The 21,534-nt window shown below is 43.3% G+C and overlaps 1 protein-coding gene across 14 annotated transcripts in view; it reads left to right on the top strand.

The window, feature by feature from the left end:
* Positions 1–16,000: 16,000 nt before the first annotated feature.
* Positions 16,001–21,534, top strand: part of MPRIP (myosin phosphatase Rho interacting protein) — a 76,178-nt gene continuing 70,644 nt past the window's right edge. For all 14 annotated transcript variants that reach the window (XM_075285220.1, XM_075285221.1, XM_075285216.1 and 11 more), the window contains exon 1: positions 16,001–16,308. In XM_075285220.1, coding sequence (XP_075141321.1) covers positions 16,189–16,308 — 120 coding nt within the window. In that variant the 5' untranslated portion in view covers positions 16,001–16,188. The remainder of the gene's footprint in view (positions 16,309–21,534) is intronic.

Below are 21,534 nucleotides of genomic sequence, written 5' to 3'. Positions count from 1 at the left end.
TCACCTTTCCTGCAAGCAAATGTACTGATAATAGCTTCTACTGTGAACAGGAGATGTCCAGGAGGACCAAAAGGTCAAATATCGGGGGGGTCAAATAAGACCATGGGATGGGACCAACAAGTCCTGAAACGTGTTATGCATACAAAGCTTCCTCCTTGGAGGTCACATTCACTACAGAAATCCGAACTGCAACTAGACTGAAGGTCAGGATGAGGACTCTTCACCAGGAACTTTACGAGTTGGGGGTTACCAGAACTGAGCAGCCAATGCCAGGTTTCAGCTGTGTAAAGCCATCAACACTGAAGCAGTACAAATGTGCTGTAGGGATGTCATTCTGATGGAGGACAAGAGATTTGATGAGCTGTAGAGATATCCTTTACAGCAGCCACATGGACTCTAAACACAATAATCTAGTCTGATGTCTAAGAGGGAAGTGTCTTAACCATGTTCTGTGATTTAGGCAGAGGTCATTGTGCAGGGAGCGGATGAGGGAAGATGTGACATCACTTATTGTGAATGGTGGATCCTATAATAGAGGTGTTATCTTTCATTGTAATCCTGCCTGTGATAAACATCACCAAAAACTCTCGCTAATTGCACTCTTCAATATTGAAATTGTTACACCAAGAAAATATAAGTTTTAGAATGATGGAAATCCCGGGATGGATAGATATGTTAATGATATGCAAATAATAAAACATGGAAACCAAATATTGAGCATCATACACAAAAGTACATGCCTTGGCCTGCTATCGAAGCTCAATGGGAGACAAGTTCAGAGACACTGCAGGTCATGGTATCACGTTTAGTCCACGCAGGCTGCCCATAGTAGCACAAGCAACCTGTAGCCTGGTGTTGTACTGGAGATAAATGACTCCTAGGACACTCTGGAGAAATAGCTGTACCACTGGATGCATGACCAAATCAATGTAACACCAAGCTTTGTGTACCTAAAAGGAAGATTTGAGGGGTACAGTTATGGAGCATTATTCCACCCCACACCATAAAATCAGGAGTAGGACCGGTATTCCTTACTGAAGGCCTTTTTATGGTGTTGTCCATGTGGTCTCCAGACCAATCTCCAGCTATCATTGCATCAGAAATAAAAGCGAGACTCATCATTGAAGAGGAAAAGCCTCCATTCCAAGGCTCATCGCTGAAGAGGATAGACCTCCATTCCAGGAATCAGTAGAAGATAGATGGGTCCGCAACACTTGCGTGTGTTAAAATTTAACCTTTAATCCATAAATTGTTTAAAACAGACTATCATTGCATCAGAAATAAAAGCGAGACTCATCATTGAAAAAGATAGACCTCCATTCCAGGTCTCATCACTGAAGAAACTAGACCTCCATTCTAGGACTCATTACTTAAGAGGATAGACCTCCATTGCAGGACTCATCGCTGAAGAGCTTTCCCCATGTTATTTTCACTGTGGTTCTTCTTGTATTCCAACCCTTACACTTGGTACAGCCCTGGTCTATCACAAGCCATTGGGGGGGTTTTGAGAGATTTAGCCGTTACACTCTCAGTCTAGTCTATATGTGTGCAGAGGAGACTGTGCATGTTAGCTCTGTGCACTGAGGCCTAGCAGATCTGCATACAGCCCCAGGGGAGGAAGAACAAGGCTTATCTAATGACAGCCCTGAGACCGGGAATACCAACTGTCAGCACTTTGGACATTGTGCCAAGAGCAGCAGTGGAGTGAATTGACAGGAGGTGTTGTCCTGGCACCCGCTACAAGGTAACCAGACCCCTGTCAGGACTACCCTGGAGTATGGCCCCCAGTATCTGTTGCTGTAGGAGGCTGGAGAGTGGAGTTGGAGTGGAGTACAGCACTAGAGCCTTAAAATCACTGGGCATCCTCCTAAGACCAAGGCTTGGAGAGTTGAATATTGGGAGACTACAATCCTTACATCATTTCTATAAATTGGCCTCCAGTTTCTCAGACTACTCTATGTACAATGTGATTTAGGATCCATTCAAGATCAGGGGGTTCCTTCCACTCTGTAAGCATATAAGGGGTGACAGTGGGAGCAGATCAGTTTTGGTCCCTCTCTCAAGACACTAATGTCCCGGACCCTGTGGCAGCTGCTTCCCCGGTAGTTACGCCACTGGTTACCAATCCTTTCACCTCTCCATGGCCTGTACTCAGTTATTCCAAAACTCCCATAGAGATAATATAGCAGCAACACACAAGCACGACCACTGCTACAATGTTAAAAAGGGACCCCCATTGTCGGAAGCGGTGGGGGTTGAACCCCCACTGTTCTACAACATTTCTCTATGTCCAAGCCCCTATATTAAAACCAGGCCACACTTTACAGCGGCGGCTCTTGTGTTTGGCTGGAGGAGAGTGGCAAGTGGAGGAGAAGACCTAAAATAGAGAATATGGTGTTAGGTCGCCATCTTGTGGCAGGATATGCAAATTCAGGGCACCCTATATAAGAATTAGTGTAGAAGTAGAGTGTGGGCTGTGTATGTCTTATAAACAGGCCCAGGTTTCTATCAGAGAGACTAGGGTGTAATCTCAGATCCCTCTGCTGGCTCGGAACTAGAGAAAGTAATAGCCCCCTTCAATAACTTCTTATGGTCCAAGAGGGGAGGGGGGTTTCATTTGTACAATATAGGAAAAGACATCACGAGATCCAGTGACTCCACAATGTATTGATCCTTCATATGTCAGCAAGTTCTTCTGTTTCTGACCTCTTGTGTCTCCAAAAAGCAGCTCATCTACAGAAGCCATCGACGCCAGTTCTGTCATTTAGTCACAGGGTCACCCGGGCTTCATAGGAATGCACAGGCTCTGCTCTCCTTTCCCTAAGTTACCTCTGACACTGAATTCAACCCATTGCCCTGTCTAGGAACGAAAAAAAAAAAAAAAGGTAGGGCATTTACCCTCAGTGGGTGCTGACAATTTGTGCTCCTCCAACGTGATGTAGCCATTAACCCAACATTGCTTGGTGAAAAGCTGGGATTAGCAAACGGGGAACGGAGCCTTTATGTGTATTTAAACAACACAAAAAAAAGGGAAAAAAGGAAAAAATTATGTAATTTCATGCAAATCTACAAAAATGGGTCAAGTAAAATTACTGGCGCCCCCAAGTTAATATTTGGTTCACAGCCTTTGGAAAACGTAACTGAAACCAATCACTTCCTCTAACCATCCACAAGCTTCTTACACCTCTCCACTGGTATTTCGGACCCCTCCTCTTTTGCACACTGTTCCAGGTCTCTCATATTTGGAGTCGCCGTCACTTCTATCAACAGCAATTTTAAGATAAGGGGTTCAGTGAGATTTAGATCCGGACTCATTGCTGCCCCTTCCGACCTCTCCAGCGCTTTGTTTCCATCCATTTCTGGGGGGTTTTGAAGTAGGTTTGGGGTCATTGTCCTGCTGGAAGAGCTTTCTGACACTGCGCATGACATGGAGACCCAAAATCCTTTGGTACTCTTCATGCTGTCTTTCACCCTCCACCATATTTGATTGATGGTCCTGTGTCCTTTTCTTTGGAGACCTCATCCCATTATTGGGAGACAGTTTTCTCTTCTGTCCATATCCAGGGAGTTTAGCTACAGTGCCATGGTTTGGAAACTTCTTCATTATATTGCGCACCATGGACAAAGGAACATCAAGATCTCTGGAGAGAGACTTGTAATCTTGAGATTGTTGATATTTTTCCAAAATTTTGGTTCTCCAATCCTCAGACAGTTCTCTTCTCCTCTTTCTGTCCTCCATGCTTAGTGTGGCACACACAGACACACAATGCAAAGACTGAGTCACCTTCTCTCCTTTTTATCTGGTTTATGTGATTTTTATATTGCCCACACCTGTTACTTGCCACAGGTGAGTTTGATCGAGCATCACATGCTAGAAATAAAGTTATTTACCCACAATTTTGAAAAGGTGCCAACAGTTTTGTCTGGCCCATTTTTAGAGTTTTGCATGAAATTCTGTCCAATTTGCCTTTTCTTCTCTGTTTTTTTTGTGTTGTTTCAATACAGCGGAATAAGCAGGGGTATAGCAAAAAAACTGGGTAATTGCAATCATTTTCTGGAAAAATTTCAGGGGTGCCAACACTTACTAGTACTACTATGACTGTATGGAGGGGTATAAAAGTGTTCATAAACTGTATCATGGCCCTAAATAGGGGGATCATAGGGGCAAAAAAAAGGGGGTTCATACATTATATGGGGCCAGATACTGTGTGGGGGCCATAAAAAGATGTAACACGGCACCCGAGTTAACTAGGGTTTTTCTGTTTTTTTGTTTTTTTTTTTACAAATTTTGACACACTGAGCTCAATAGGTTAGCCACTACCGCCCCAGGTCACAGACCATCGGACCCTTCATATTTTTGTGTCTTCTGATGGACTTTTATTGTGTTAGACCTGGGCCCATCGGAGGACTCTCTGGTACTCTATGGGGTCAGTTCCCTTTTTTCAGTGAGACCACTCCTTTAAATGAAATGAAATATGTATATAAATATAGTTCACATCCCATGCAATACAGAAACTGTGCAGCAGATGGCGCTATAGAATAAAGGATTTTAGACAGAACTAGTCAGGGGAGTGACTAGAAGCCGCAGGGTCACCTAGCATAAAGTGAGATGGGAGATTTCCCATAAACACCTCATATCCAGCAGGGGGCATCAGTGGGCACAAGAGAAATGAATATAAAATCTATAAGTGCTTTTGTGTCTCGTGTTTATTACCAGGAGAGAAGAGAATGATCACATCCTACATGGAGAGCTGACAGATCTACTGACATTGTATTTACTTGTTCTTATCGTCTTCTTTCTGAATCTACAGGTTATAGATCTCCCTTCAGGTCACTGACTGAGGCCCAAGCCCAAAGTTGCCTGGTCTGGACAAAATTGCAGCTTTTGCAGATATTTGCTACCCGCAAGTGGTCAGAAGTGGTACTACACAAAGAAGGTCAATGGAAGTATGTCTAAGAAATCAGGGCCCTCTTAAAGGGGTTGTCCCACAATAACAGCTTATGGCTTATGCACAGGTTAGGTCAGGGGTAGGGAACGTACGGCTCTCCAGCTGTTGCAAAACTACAACTCCCAGCATGCATACTTGCTCTGCTGTTCTTGGAACTCCCATGGAAGTGAATGGAGCATGCTGGGAGTTGTAGTTTCACAGCAGCTGGAGAGCCAAAGGTTCCCTACCCCGGGGTTAGGTGATCAGCATCCGGTCGTTAGGTGGGACCCGCATTGATCAAGAGAATTGGGGTTCCATGTCCCAGTCTGAATGGGGTGATGATTGCACCCCATTCGCCTATTCCCAATCCATGGCACTACCAAGATTGCCAAGCATTGTTTTTGTGGGACATCTACTTTACCCATAAGGATTGGGATCATTTCCTGAAGACACAGGAGAGAGGGGGGGGGGGGGGGGGGACTAATCTGGGGTCAGGGCCGTATATGCTTATATTATTCCTGTAGACACATAAACACATTATGACTGTGGGGAGACACAAAGGGGTATTATGTGGGGCACAAATGGGCTTTTATAGCATCGAAAATAAAATAATAAAGCAACTTGCAAACTAACGAAGATTCTTACTGCTTCATGTCTATGTGTTTGTTGCTTTGTGTCAGCTTCTATGCTGATCTATGTGTTTCCATGGCTACAGACTACAAACAAACCTTGTGTAGTCTGATTTTGCCCTCTACTTCTCCTGCTTGATAACCTGCAGATGGTAAGAGACAGAAGGAAGACAGCAACAAAGATACAAACGTAACAATGATGGCAGCGCAAGATCGTGTCAAGTTTGTCAAGAATGCGATGAGCATGCTGCTGCCACTACACAGGCTGTTCACTACTCCTGCTGCTGTAAGTATATAGGCTGTTCATTACTCCTACCAGTACACAGTCTGTTCATTATGACACTATAATGTACATAGTAAAGCAGATATTAGCCTGCTGTATATATAACACATCCATTATCTGCTCATATTCTTGACCTGTGTACAATCAGGAAGATATACTAAGCAGGGGAGGGATGAAAGCAGACCACCCTTTCAGTATCAACACTGGAGGAGGAGCGTTTCTCATATGCAAGCTCCACCCCTTTCTGTGATCTAACCAATTGCACTTTGCCGTTGATGTATTGTTACAAGTGACACATTCTCTCCTTCATGTCCAGTTATTTTTCGGCTAAGGCGAGCAGCTGATAGTGACATGTGGAGGAATCCATGAACTCTCCATCTTGTGATTTGTAACGGGTATCATATTCACCTCCCACCATATAAAACCATAACAATAATCTGGGGGCTCGCTGGGTGGCATGCAGAGAGGAGAACATGACATGGCTGCCGGGAACAGGTGGTCGCCTCACATCTCAATGTCTATTGGTCAAAGTCCACATTAGGCTTTGTGCCAGTCCCTTTAAGTGGATAGCGTGTGGAATGGAGCGATTCTCACCAAAGAGCCGGTCCAGCTGGCCACAGATGTGCCCTGGGCGGCTACAATTACAGCAGCGTGGAGGACTCTAGAGTGGCAAGGCTTGGATATTCCATCAGTCCCTGACACTCCCCGAGGGGGACATTGGAAAGTATATAGTCTATAGATGCACAAACAGTATCCTACTAATATTATAAATGTGAAAGTTTGTGTGTTTGGATGTTCGTTTCTCAATCAGGCAAAAATGACTAAATGGATTTGAATGAAATTTGGCACATAGATAGATTGTAACCTCGATTAACACAAAGGCTACTTTTTATCCCGGTAAATGACATGGCTTCACTACTGTTATGAATTTATGTTCATATACTATATTAAACTGCTCTTCTCTCAGCTTCTCAGAAAGCCAGGTCTGTTTTCTCTTTGTGTAAACACATGCTCTCAGTGGATTGTGTTCATGCATTTGCATATTATCTGATCTGCTCCAGTGCTGACAAACTGACATGGGTAAACACCTTTCTTCCAAATTGGCAGTTTGCCAATTTTAAACATGTCTGGAAAAAGAAAATCTAATTTTTGCAAACAACAAGAGCTATGAAGGAAGCCAGAAGTCACAGAGTTCTCCTCAAGCGGAGCTGAGCAGTATCATTGGCGCCAACAACACGCTCATTATATGGCATCGCAGAGACCTGCTGAGATGCCGTAACAATCACGGGCACAGCGCAAGGAATGAGTTCAGCGACAGGCCAGCTTGACAGCTACCGAAACGCCGGAGCAGGCAGATCATCAACGCCAACAACACGCTCATTATATGATGTTCCAGTCAGGCGCTGAGATGTCGGAACAATCTGGGGCACAGCGCAAGAAACAAATTCAGCAGCAGGCAAGCTTGAGAGCTGCCAAAACGCCAGAGCATGCGGATCATCAACACCAACAACTCGCTCATTATATGGCGCCCCAGCAAGCTGCTGAGATGCCGGAACAATCACAGGCACGGTGTGAGGAACAAGGTCAACAGTAGGACAGCTTGAGAGCTGCCAAAATGCGAGCGAACCATTGACGGCAGCAATTTGCTGACCGACGCCAACAACCCGCAGACGAAATCACGGGCAGAGGCTAGTAATATATATATATGTTTATTCCACAGATGCCTAAAACTTTTCAACAATACTATATGTACTCTACATACTGAATGTTCATTAGTACAGTGATGCGTGTATGTGTGCAGGAATGTACAGTATTGTATTTGGGTTTATGTGGTTATGTATACTAGTTGTCACCCCCAACCCCCTCTCTCCCCGGCCAGATAAAATCCTGTTCACACCTTTGTACTGTAGTGTGTTTCTAGGCCTAGACATGCTATGCACTGAAATGTACAAAATGTAAAGTGTAAGAAAAATATATAACCTTTAATAAAACAAAACCCATTCACATCTGCACACGACCTCACCCTTGTTGTTGTAGCAATGAGAAAGCAATGTAACATGAAATATGAAGACTGTTCTCAGCTGTACTGCCCCCTATCTTTACAGCGCTCAGCTGTTCAATGTGGGTGTTATGGTCACTTACTGGTATGTGGACACAAGCTGGTCTGGGGTGTAAAGTCGAAGGAATTGCCTGGTTTTCATCCTTAACTCAAGTTGTAGTCCCCAAAATAGTCATTGACTGGTGACAGTAGTGCTGTGGTGTGGTCAAGAACCAGAGATTATCACCGAGAAAACTACAGAGCCCTGGGATGAGACTGGACCGAAGTTATGAACAAGACCGTTGTGTCAGAGTCAGGAGTAGCACTACAGGCACCCTTGTAATATCTAATGGGCTGGTGTATAGTCAAGATGGGCTGGTGTATAGTCAGGAACAAGGCTGGGGTCAGAATCAGGAGAGGCATTACAGGTACCTGGCTTAGTATCCAAAAGGAAGGTGTATCAAGAATATGGTGGGGTCAGCGATCAATAACAGCAACCCAGGACAAGGACCGTGAAGGATGTCCAAGATAACACCAAGGAACATGACAGGTCAACCTCTTGGAGACTTCTCAGCAGAGACATTGATAGTGTTAAGGATGTGTTTTGTATCAATGACATGTGCTAGGTCTTCAGGTCTAGGATGAGATACGTCAGATGACCTGGAGATAGCATATACCCTGTGGTTCTTCTAGGTGAGGATGAAGTGATATTATAAGAAGAATAAGGTCCACTAAGCTTGTCGTGATGAAATCTATGGGCATATGGGATAATCTGTGAAGATAGTCACTGGGAACCTTGTACCCTACAGAACTTCTTCAAAATGATTGTCACCACCAGGAGCTCACCATCTTTAATGCAGGATCTGCTCTCAAAAAGGGTGAATTTTTTTTATTAGAGAAAATCCAACACTAAAGGAATTTATTCTCATATTGCAGAGAGTAACAAACCTCATCCAAAGGCATTGACTTCCAGGAAAAACAGCCTGGCAGATGTCAGATGATGGAGAACCAGAACTGGAACAGTAAAGATGTCACAGGCTTGTATCTCAGCAGTTTGCCAGGCAGGACCGGCTCCAGGCTTGTGTGAGCCCTTCAACGACGGAGAATAAGGGGCTCCTTTTGGAGCAACTCGTGCACCGCAGCAAAAAAAACAAACAAAAACGAAATTGATGTTTTTCTGCTGGGGTGGACCTACTGGAGTGGAGTGTAATACAGTCCATACCATAGATGTCACAAAGTAAAGAGAAATTTGAGGTGGACGCCTGCCCTGGATTCTTCTTTGTTTTCTGACCTCGGCTCACAGTTGTGGATTATTTTTGTTGCTGGTGCCATAGGGTGTCAGCACTGGCAATCTCTGTCAAAGGGCCAGCATGTGCACCAGTAATTGTGTCCCCAGTGAAATCCTGTCGGCCCTCCCCTATGAAACTGTTCTCAGCCATCTCCTTGGGGCCAGGCATAGGAGTCTTACTATGTACTAGCTGTTCCAGTTATTTCACCTGACCTGTAATTTGACCTTTGGTTTCCTCCTGACCACTTACCTGTCAGCTGTTCCTGTGGTGTCTGCTGTGTTTGAACTTGGCTTGACCCTGACCTCTGTATTGTTGCTGTCCTGCTACGGTGCTACATTCTCTTGCCTAATAACTGGTGTGTTGTATGGTATCCCTCAGTCTGCTAAGCCACCAGCTACCAACACAGGACTATCTCAAGGGGTAACAACCTGGCAGCCTCCCCAAAGTCAGATGTTTCTACAGGGGTTAAGGGGTAAATAGTGGGAAGAATTTGGGCAAGTCTTGAGCAGTGCCTGGTTTTCTCCACACATAACACTTAGAATTAACGCCAAAAAGTTCAATCTCATCTCATCAGACCAGAGAATCTTATTTCTCATAGTCTGAGAGTCCTTGATGTGTTTTTTGGCAAACTCTATGTGAGCTTTCACATGTCTTGCACTGAGGAGAGGCTTCTTTCATAAAGCCCTGACTGGTGGAGGGCTGCCATGATAGTTGACTTTGTGGAACTTTCTCCCATCTCCCTACTGCATCTCTGGCACAGTGATCTTTGGGTTCTTTACCTCTCTCCCAAGGCTCTTCTCCCATGATTACTCAGTTTGGCTGGACGGCCAGGTCTAGGAAGAGTTCTGGTCGTCCCAAATTCTTCCATTTGAGGAATATGGAAACCACTGTGCTTTTAGGAACCTTGAGTGCTGCAGAAATTTTTTTGTAGCCTTGGCCAGATCTGTGCCTTGCCACAATTCTGTCTCTGAGCTCCCTGGGCAGTTGCCTTTAACCTCATGATTCTCATTTGCTCTGGAGAGACCTCAAAATGGCTGTTCACTAACGTTCACCATCCAATCTGACAGAACTGGAGAGGATCTGCAAAGAAAAACGGCAAAGGATCCTCCAATCCAGATGTGAAAAACTTGTTGCATGATTCGCAAGAAGACTCCTGGCTGTACTGTCTCAAAGGGGTGCAAATACTCAATACTGAATAAAGGGGCTGAATACTTATGTGATATTGATATTTCATTTTTTTTTTTTTCATAAGTTTTCAAAAATATCTACATTTCTGGGGGGGAAGGGGGGGATTCCGTCAAGATGGGGCTGAGTGTATATTAATGAGAAATAAAATGAACTTTTTTGCTTTTAGAAAATGGCTGCAATGAAACAAAGAGTGAAAAATTTAAGGGGGTCTGAATACTTTCCATACCCACTGTAACTACTATAATACTGTCCCCTATGTACAAGAATATAACTACTATAATACTGCCCCTATGTACAAGAATATAACTACTATAATACTGCTCCTATGTACAAGAATATAACTACTATAATACTGCCCCTATGTACAAGAATATAACTACTATAATACTGCTCCTATGTACAAGAATATAACTACTATAATACTGCTCCTATGTACAAGAATATAACTACTATAATACTACTCCTATGTACAAGAATATAACTACTATAATACTGCTCCTATGTACAAGAATATAACTACTATAATACTACTCCTATGTACAAGAATATACCTACTATAATACTGCTCCTATGTACAAGAATATAACTACTATAATACTACTCCTATGTACAAGAATATAACTACTATAATACTACTCCTATGTACAAGAATATAACTACTATAATACTGCTGCTATGTACAAGAATATAACTACTATAATACTACCTCCTATGTACAAGAATATAACTACTATAATACTGTTCCTATGTACAAGAATATAACTACTATAATACTGCTCCTATGTACAAGAATATAACTACTATAATACTACTCCTATGTACAAGAATATAACTACTATAATACTGCCCCCTATGTACAAGAATATAACTACTATAATACTGCCCCCTATGTACAAGAATATAACTACTATAATACTGTTCCTATGTACAAGAATATAACTACTATAATACTGCTGCTATGTACAAGAATATAACTACTATAATACTCCACTCATAATGCCATCCCCTTAAGTTCACACTAGCGTTGCATTTCCAATGTCCGAGTCCATCAGGGGACCCAAACAATGGGGAGGCAGCCCAATACAACAGAGGTTACACATGGAGCCTAGCAGACCCCCATTGACTATAATGGGGTTCATTGGGTGTCCATTGTTTTCTAAACTCACACTGGTGGAGGCAAAAGTTTTCCATGCAGGACTTTATCCTTCGCCAATTTGTGTGAGATTGTGGCAATTTATTAAAATTTCCCTTGACAAATCTGACGTTGCAAATTCTTTCACGCCCTTAAACTCAAACAGTTGTGAGCCTCTAGCTTGGGTTTTTTTTTACCCCAGGATTTTGGAGAACGGGGCTTGATACGTCCGCTGGTAATTCCATGCGGCAGATGTTGTTGGCTTTTGGAGAATGTCTTTTGGGTTCACATTAGGTGTTTTTCCTGAGACAATGAGGGATCCGGTGATGGCGCATTCCTGTGGTGAGCTAGGGTTGTAGTCATTATCCCACTCATCATCCATCCCTGGTGATTCTCCAGCGGCTCCTTACCTCCCACTTCCGTCATCCTCCTTAGAAGACACATACAATCGGTTGAACCTGTTCTCACTGTTTATTATGATTGTGGCGTCTGATGTGGTCATGTGACCGTGTGAATCACGACCATTTGCGTCTGTACCAGATGTAAACGTAATAAGAGCTGCAACATGAAACCGACAGATATAAGAACAATATTTTATAGCGTTCTACATAAACATGGATCCATCTCTGTAAGATGAGTCACATCGCCCAGACACTGAGATTTATCATGTTTTCAGTCCACTCCGTTATTTTACACTGAAAACCAGATTTCTGAGAGCAATTCCAGTCAGAGCTGAGATACTGAAGCAGTAGTTGTTCCAAAGTTACCCAATGATGACACGTTTGAGGATGGAGTACAGAATGTACAACCGCTATATACTGGAAGCAAACAGAGGACGAGCTGCTAAGAGGAGTGGGGGAAGGGAAGCGACAACTCATCTCTGGTAGATGTCAATTTCAAGCCAGATAAAGGACTTGTACCGTGAATCATTTTCATCATAGTACACAGCAAACTGCAAAATGTGACTGCTTGTCTGACAGGTCGACCTCCAGCCATACTCATATACAGTATATCCTGAGCAGAATTCTAAGACTAAATCAAAGTACAACTGCCAAATACTCTGAAATAGCGTAATACCGAACCCTAAAAGTAACAATATTACTACTATAATACTGTACCCTACATGTAAGAGTATTCCTACTATAATACTGTACTCTACATGTAAGAGTATTTCTACTATAATACTGTACTCTACATGTAAGAGTATTACTACTATAATACTGTACCCTACATGTAAAAATATCACTACAATAATACTGTATCTTACATGTAAGTATATTACTACTATAATACTGTACACTACATGTAAGAATATAACTATTATAATACTTCCCCCTATGTACGAGAATATAACTACTATAATACTGCCCCCTATGTACAAGAACATAACTACTATAATACTGCTCCTATGTACAAGAATATAACTACTATAATACTACCTCCTATGTACAAGAATATAACTACTATAATACTGCTCCTATGTACAAGAATATAACTACTATAATACTGCCCCTATGTACAAGAATATAACTACTATAATACTACCTCCTGTGTACAAGAATATAACTACTATAATACTACCTCCTGTGTACAAGAATATAACTACTATAATACTGCCCCTATGTACAAGAATATAACTACTATAATACTGCCCCCTATGTACAAGAATATAACTACTATAATACTGCTCCTATGTACAAGAATATAACTACTATAATACTGCCTCCTATGTACAAGAATATAACTACTATAATACTACTCCTATGTACAAGAATATAACTACTATAATACTGCTCCTATGTACAAGAATATAACTACTATAATACTACCCTATGTACAAGAATATATCTACTATAATACTGCTCCTATGTACAAGAATATAACTACTATAATACTGCTCCTATGTACAAGAATATAACTACTATAATACTGCCCCTATGTACAAGAATATAACTACTACAATACTACCTCCTATGTACAAGAATATAACTACTATAATACTACTCCTATGCATAAGAATAAGGTAGAGCAGAGCAGTGAACTCTTCTATATCTTACAACAGATATATCCATCTTACACATTGTGTTAGATAACATATAATAGGTTTATGTTCACAATACACTAGTGTCAGTAGATGCAGTGCGGTATTCTAGTAATGCCACATACAATGTAATGAACTGTAGATGACCCATACTATACATTGTATTATAGAGGTAGTAATCTACCCTGCCCCAAAGCTATGTAGTGTATATAAACACTGTACTGCGCTGCAGGTATACACTATACACCTACTGTGGGATCTAATAATGTGTTGTACATTACTGTACTAATCTAAGTAGTATAAAGGCAGGATTTGATTCAGTGCAGTAGAGACACATTGCATTATACTGTATATCAGACAGTGCACTATGCAGTATATAGCAAGCAGTATAGAGACACACATACAGTACAGCACACATGATCCAGTGCAGTATACACATACAGTATAGTACACATGAGCTGATGCTCTTTATACAGTTACAGTATGGGACATATGATCCTGTGCAGTATAGACACACATACAGTATAGTACATATGATCCAGTGCAGTATACACACACACACACACACACACACACACACACACACACACAGAGAGTATAGTACATATGATCCAGTTCAGTATACACACACACACACACACACAGTATAGTACATATGATCCAGTGAAGTACACATACACATACAGTATTTTACATATGATCCAGTGCAGTATACACTCACATACAGTATATTACATATGATCCAGTGCAGTATAGACACACATACAGTATAGTACATATGATCCAGTGCAGTATAGACACACATACAGTATATTACATATGATCTAGTGCTGTATACACACACATACAGTATAGTACATGTCATCCAGTGCAGTATACACACACATACAGTATAGTACACATGATGCAGTGCAGTATAGACACACATACAGTATAGTACATATGATGCAGTGCAGTATAGACACACATACAGTATAGTACATGTCATCCAGTGCAGTATACACACACATACAGTATAGTACATATGATCCAGCGCAGTATAGACACACATACAGTATAGTACATATGATCCAGTGCAGTATAGACACACATACAGTATAGTACAAATGATCCAGTGCAGTATAGACACACATACAGTATAGTACATGTCATCCAGTGCAGTATACACACACATACAGTATAGTACATGTCATCCAGTGCAGTATACACACACATACAGTATAGTACATATGATCCAGTGCAGTATAGACACACATACAGTATAGTACAAATGATCCAGTGCAGTATAGACACACATACAGTATAGTACATGTCATCCAGTGCAGTATACACACACATACAGTATAGTACATATGATCCAGTGCAGTATAGACACACATACAGTATAGTACATATGATCCAGTGCAGTATAGACACACATACAGTATAGTACAAATGATCCAGTGCAGTATAGACACACATACAGTATAGTACATGTCATCCAGTGCAGTATACACACACATACAGTATAGTACATGTCATCCAGTGCAGTATACACACACATACAGTATAGTACATATGATCCAGTGCAGTATAGACACACATACAGTATAGTACAAATGATCCAGTGCAGTATAGACACACATACAGTATAGTACATGTCATCCAGTGCAGTATACACACACATACAGTATAGTACATATGATCCAGTGCAGTATAGACACACATACAGTATAGTACATATGATCCAGTGCAGTATAGACACACATACAGTATAGTACAAATGATCCAGTGCAGTATAGACACACATACAGTATAGTACATATGATCCAGTGCAGTATAGACACACATACAGTATAGTACAAATGATCCAGTGCAGTATAGACACACATACAGTATAGTACATGTCATCCAGTGCAGTATACACACACATACAGTATAGTACATATGATCCAGTGCAGTATAGACACACATACAGTATAGTACATATGATCCAGTGCAGTATAGACACACATACAGTATAGTACAAATGATCCAGTGCAGTATAGACACACATACAGTATAGTACATATGATCCAGTGCAGTATAGACACACATACAGTATAGTACAAATGATCCAGTGCAGTAGAGACACACATACAGTATAGTACATGTCATCCAGTGCAGTATACACACACATACAGTATAGTACATATGATCCAGCGCAGTATAGACACACATACAGTATAGTACATATGATGCAGTGCAGTATAGACACACATTGCAGTGCACTGTATACAAACCCCTCCCCAGCAGCTGTCACTGGATCCCTTGGGAATGCTGCACGTCCACCTAACCTCCCCTCAGGCCCCGCCCCCCTCAGTGACAGCTGAACCTGCTGGCCGCTATTCCTCAGCTTCTTTTGTTATCCTGCGGGAGGAGGGGGTTGGGGGAGGGCGCGCCGTGCTGTGATTGGCTCATCCCGTTGTCAGTCACTCTTCCCGTTGGCCCCGCCCGGCTCCTCTCGCCCGGTTCGTTCCAATGTCTCAGTAAGCGGCGGAGAGCAGAGCGGGGGAGGCGGCCGGGATTCCAGGAGCAGCGGGGCTCCCCGGGATGTGAGTGTGGCCCCGAGTGATGGGGGAGGGCCCCTAGTCTCCTCTCACCGAGCTGCGCTGCTGTGTCACCCCCGCCCCGGCCTCACTATGTCGGTGAAGGAGAATCCGTGTAAGAAGTTCCAGGCCAATATCTTCAATAAGAGCAAATGTCAGAACTGCTTCAAGCCCCGGGAGTCCCATCTCCTGTCAGACGAGGACCTCAACCAGGTGAGCCAGCGGCCCCTGCGCTCCGGCCTGCCCCCTAGTGGCCTGCGCTGGGATGTGTGCCTGCAGGCGGTCTCTTCCCCGGGGTCACGGACTCTCTTATGTGTCACCCATTCCTCTCCTGCCCCACATTACGGTGTGACCTTTCACCTCCCCTGATCTGTTATCCTTGTGTTTCTGGATATTGGGGTGACACCTCATACCCCCCCCCCCCTCCATGGGTAGACTGGTCCCCTAGTAGCCCTGGTCATGTACAGGTTTGTGGCACAGCGCCATCTTCAGGCTGCCCCAGGCCGGACTGTTACATTGTATCTCTCTTCTACATTGATACAATTGTTATTATGTTTGCAGTGAATGTATAATATACAATGCTGATCATGTGACCTGTCATTCTATTCTGGGGCTGAGGATGTGAAGAGCCTCCAGACATTGATGCGGCCTTGCATTAGGCCCTACTTATTTGCCCCCCCCCCCCCCCGGCAGTGAAATGGTTAATCCGTGACCATTAAGCCCTGGGCCGCAGCGTTCTCCAGCTTTATGGGTTGCACTTAACAGTGGAAATTGCATATTTCCTGAATGTGCAGCAGAATTCCTGCGCTCGGGAGCTGCCGGGGAGCCTGGAATCATCATCATCACCATCATTGTAGGGGAGGAATCCTCATCAGGCTTTCCACTTGTCTCCCCGCAGTAGATCTGGATGATCTGGTGGCCATTTCATCAGCAACGGCTCAGCACTCCCAGACAAGTTTTTGCTTTCCCCCTTTTTGGTGTCTGTATATTTGGCCTTTCTGAGCGAGGAGGCGGCTGTCAGTTCATTGTAGTGGTGTGAATGGCTGTAGTCATGGCGCCCGCTTATGTGTGTCTCCACAGTATAATACATGGGGGTCCAGTGACGGCGCAGATAGAGGAGCTTAGAAACTTCTATCCGGGGTCTTGGCTTGTAAAATGTTTATTGGAGGTGCCGTGTAACATTGCTGTGTCCTACATTACATGGATGGGGCCAAATCTGCCCTTCACATTCAAAACACTTTAGAATGTATTTTATTAATATGTGTTGCCATAGAAAGATACAGCCTTAAAGGGTATGCCCATCTCCAATTGCAAATTTTACAGTTTATATATAGATTTAGGCTTCATAAAAAGTTGAGTCATTTTGTAAATATATCACATTACTTATCCTGTGCTGATCCTGAGTTACCTCCTGTATTATACTCCAGAGCTGCGCTCACTCTTCTGCTGGTACAGTCACTGTGTACATACATTACATTACTTATCCTGTATTATACTCCAGAGCTGCGCTCACTATTCTGCTGGTGCAGTCACTGTGTACATACATTACATTACTTATCCTGTATTATACTCCAGAGCTGTGCTCACTATTCTGCTGGTACAGTCACTGTGTACATACATTACATTACTTATCCTGTATTATACTCCAGAGCTGTGCTCACTATTCTGCTGGTGCAGTCACTGTGTACATACATTACATTACTTATCCTGTATTATACTCCAGAGCTGTGCTCACTATTCTGCTGGTACAGTCACTGTGTACATACATTACATTACTTATCCTGTATTATACTCCAGAGCTGTGCTCACTATTCTGCTGGTGCAGTCACTGTGTACATACATTACATTACTTATCCTGTATTATACTGCAGAGCTGCACTCACTATTCTGCTGGTGCAGTCACTGTGTACATACATTACATTACTTATCCTGTATTATACTCCAGAGCTGCACTCACTATTCTGCTGGTACAGTCACTGTGTACATACATTACATTACTTATCCTGTATTATACTCCAGAGCTGCACTCACTATTCTGCTGGTGCAGTCACTGTGTACATACATTACATTACTTACCCTGTATTATACTCCAGAGCTGCGCTCACTATTCTGCTGGTACAGTCACTGTGTACATACATTACTTATCCTGTATTATACTCTAGAGCTGCGCTCACTATTCTGCTGGTACAGTCACTGTGTACATACATTACATTACTTATCCTGTATTATACTCCAGAGCTGCACTCACTATTCTGCTGGTGCAGTCACTGTGTACATACATTACATTACTTACCCTGTATTATACTCCAGAGCTGCGCTCACTATTCTGCTGGTACAGTCACTGTGTACATACATTACATTACTTATCCTGTACTGATCCTGAGTTACATCCTGTATTATACTCCAGAGCTGCGCTCACTATTCTGCTGGTACAGTCACTGTGTACATACATTACATTACTTACCCTGTATTATACTCCAGAGCTGCACTCACTATTCTGCTGGTGCAGTCACTGTGTACATACATTACATTACTTACCCTGTATTATACTCCAGAGCTGCGCTCACTATTCTGCTGGTACAGTCACTGTGTACATACATTACATTACTTATCCTGTACTGATCCTGAGTTACATCCTGTATTATACTCCAGAGCTGCGCTCACTATTCTGCAGGCTGTAGAGCTGAAACCTTGTGTTCAGTCTGTGCTGGTGTATTCTGGGATGTGTCCTCTACACCGGACAGTGTACAGTCATCTGATATAGAAAACGCTGGATTTTCCCTGTTGCTTTCACACCTATTGACAGTGGGGCCCCAGCGCTGGTTAGCCTCCTCTTCTTTACATAGGTGAGGTGAATATGGGGCCCCAGCTCGGGTTTTCTCCTCTTATTATCCTTCCTCATGACTGGTGTAAAGAATGGACCTCTGTCTGTAACTGCCTTCCCCAGGGATGATGCCCCAGCATTAGCAGTATGAAGAAAAGTCCCGAAATCAGGTTGGCACATCCTCCTTGCCCATTGCAGGAATGACTCTGGTTGGCTGTAGACCAGGTGAAGTTAGTCCTTGATCTGATCGTTCTCCTTCTCTAAGGCCTGTCATGGTGCCAGGCGCCTGCATTTCCTTACATTGCATACAACTATACCATCTTGATCCATTGTGCAGATGTGATATTAGGGGCTCTTCCCACTATTTCGGGTACCGCTTTGGGGGTGTCCTATTCCTGTTTTTTAGGGGGGTTTTTATCTGCTTTTTTAGCTCCTGTTTGGAGTCTCCGGGAGCAGAGTTGTATCTATCACTGGCCAAGCATGAATTATACATATCTGACATGTGTCTCCTACTCCGTGCTGACGTCTCTGTCCTGGGGCTCTGTATCTTTCAGGCCCCCACAAGCCCGCTCCGAATTCTCACACCTGAGCTCAGTGCCCGGGGATGTCTGAGGGAAACATTACCGGGGCTGCTTGGCACTGCCACCTCCGCACTCTGCCATGGCTACAGGGGTTATATAATGTTATTACAGACGGGTGCTTGATATGGGCATGCTCATTAATGGCTGGCTAACCCTGTAACCTGTATACTCTATTTGTTATGAAGTCTAGTATTCCCTGTTATCAACCAGTTCAAAAAGCAGAAAACGTACCATCAGTGTGAATAGACCCCTGCTACTTCCCCAAGGAGTTTCATCCTCTCTTTGGAAAGCTGAGTGATAATCAAAATGGATTCCTATGAGCTCCTACGGTCAGGGAATGTATCGTTGCATTCCTAGGAAAGCTGGGTGACATTTCAGCAGAAGCCATATTGGATATCATCCAGCTTTTCCAAAATGGATAACTACAACTCATATCGGAGTGTCCTCTTCCATCAGGTTGTGATTATAAGACTGGAACTTGAAGTCACTAAGTTGGGGGTCAGCGACCAGGATGCAGCCCCCGATTTCTATGGGGTCTGGACATGATGGGATTGTTTTTCTTTCCTTCTTCCTGCAGTATCCGGTTGCTCGCCTTTGATCTGGCCAATTATTTTGGGAACGCCTTTGTTATTGTCGCCTCCTTCTATTATCTAGGAGGATGCACAGTGTTGGGGTTTGTCACATGTTGATGGGTAATGCTGGTAGGAGTATTCACAGGACATTCTGGGATGTGTGGTTCAGCAGGATTGGCATTGCTGTAGAGCCCGCTGTTTATTTAGGACGCGCTCCTGGTGATATGTCGGTATTGTAGGGCACAGGATTAGAAGGTGGATACGGATTCTGCGTGTTGGCAGAGACCACTGTGTACATAGTGTGTCAGTCATCCCCTGCACGTCCTGCCAGAACATGAAATACTATACAAGTAATCCTGGGCATTACTAGGCTTCATCCAGTGCCAAGGCGTTCTGCACGGGTACAGCAAGACACATGAATGCTACCGGGTGCAGGGCTCATCCTCTACCCCCGAACTAGAAGGTTTCCATTAGAAGTTTCCACAACTGGTGCGTTTGGTCTCCAAGTTCTGCAAACTCTTGAAATATGACATCACATTTATCGGTCACATGATACAGCAGCAGCTCAGCCCCATTCAAGTGTAATACCAAATACAGCCACTGTCTAATGTACGGCGCTGCGCTTGGTACTCACTCACCTGAACATTGTGGCCTCTTCAACCACTGCATTTATGGGGGTCCTGGGTAGAAGACCCCACTAATCACTTATTGATGGTGGCTCATCAATATATATATATATATATATATATATATATATATATATATATTTTGGGCTAGGTTGGCACGGGCCTCCGTTTTTCAGGTCCACTGGGGAATCAGACCACTAAAACAGCGGTTAGCTGCGGACCCCATAGACCATAATGGGGTCTGTCGGGTTTTCACCATTTTTGTAGTGAAACCATTGGTGTTCAAAGCCCTTAGCGCAAAAATTTTCACTTGGGTGATTTTCGGTGCTTCCAACAGGGACTTTGGCACACGTGCACCTATCCTTACTGACATTAAATGCATTTTATTGTTCCCTGTTACCAGCCATTTAAGGCTGGATTCTCACTTGCGTTGGAGTTTCGATGGCTGAAAAAGTTCTGAAAGTCTAACTTATTCATCCAGAAATTTGTTGGACCCCCATTATAGTCAGTACGACCATCAGGCAGTCTTTGTGACCGCTAGTTTAGTGGTTCGTTGTTTTATTCCTCCATCATCCATGACTGTAGTGTAGGACTATGGAAAGGTTCAATAAGATGAGTGACGGGATACAAAAACTTCCTTGACCCCCCCCCCGACTTGCACAGGCATGACCGATAAGAGGCCGCACTATTAATCTGACCACTTTGGTGTTAGTATCCCTTTAAGAGGACAATGTAGGACAGCGAGCTCCATGTTCCTTTGGCTCTTATGGATCTGACCCGTCGTCGTGGAGGAGACTCCATCTTGCAGTTGTGTTTGTTGCTCTGGAACGTCTTCA

Source organism: Leptodactylus fuscus, chromosome 8 (genome assembly GCF_031893055.1).
Source record: "Leptodactylus fuscus isolate aLepFus1 chromosome 8, aLepFus1.hap2, whole genome shotgun sequence".
In the NCBI taxonomy this organism is placed as follows: domain Eukaryota; kingdom Metazoa; phylum Chordata; class Amphibia; order Anura; family Leptodactylidae; genus Leptodactylus; species Leptodactylus fuscus.
Note: the sequence above shows the minus strand (reverse complement) of the source record. Positions and strands in the feature narration are given on the sequence as shown.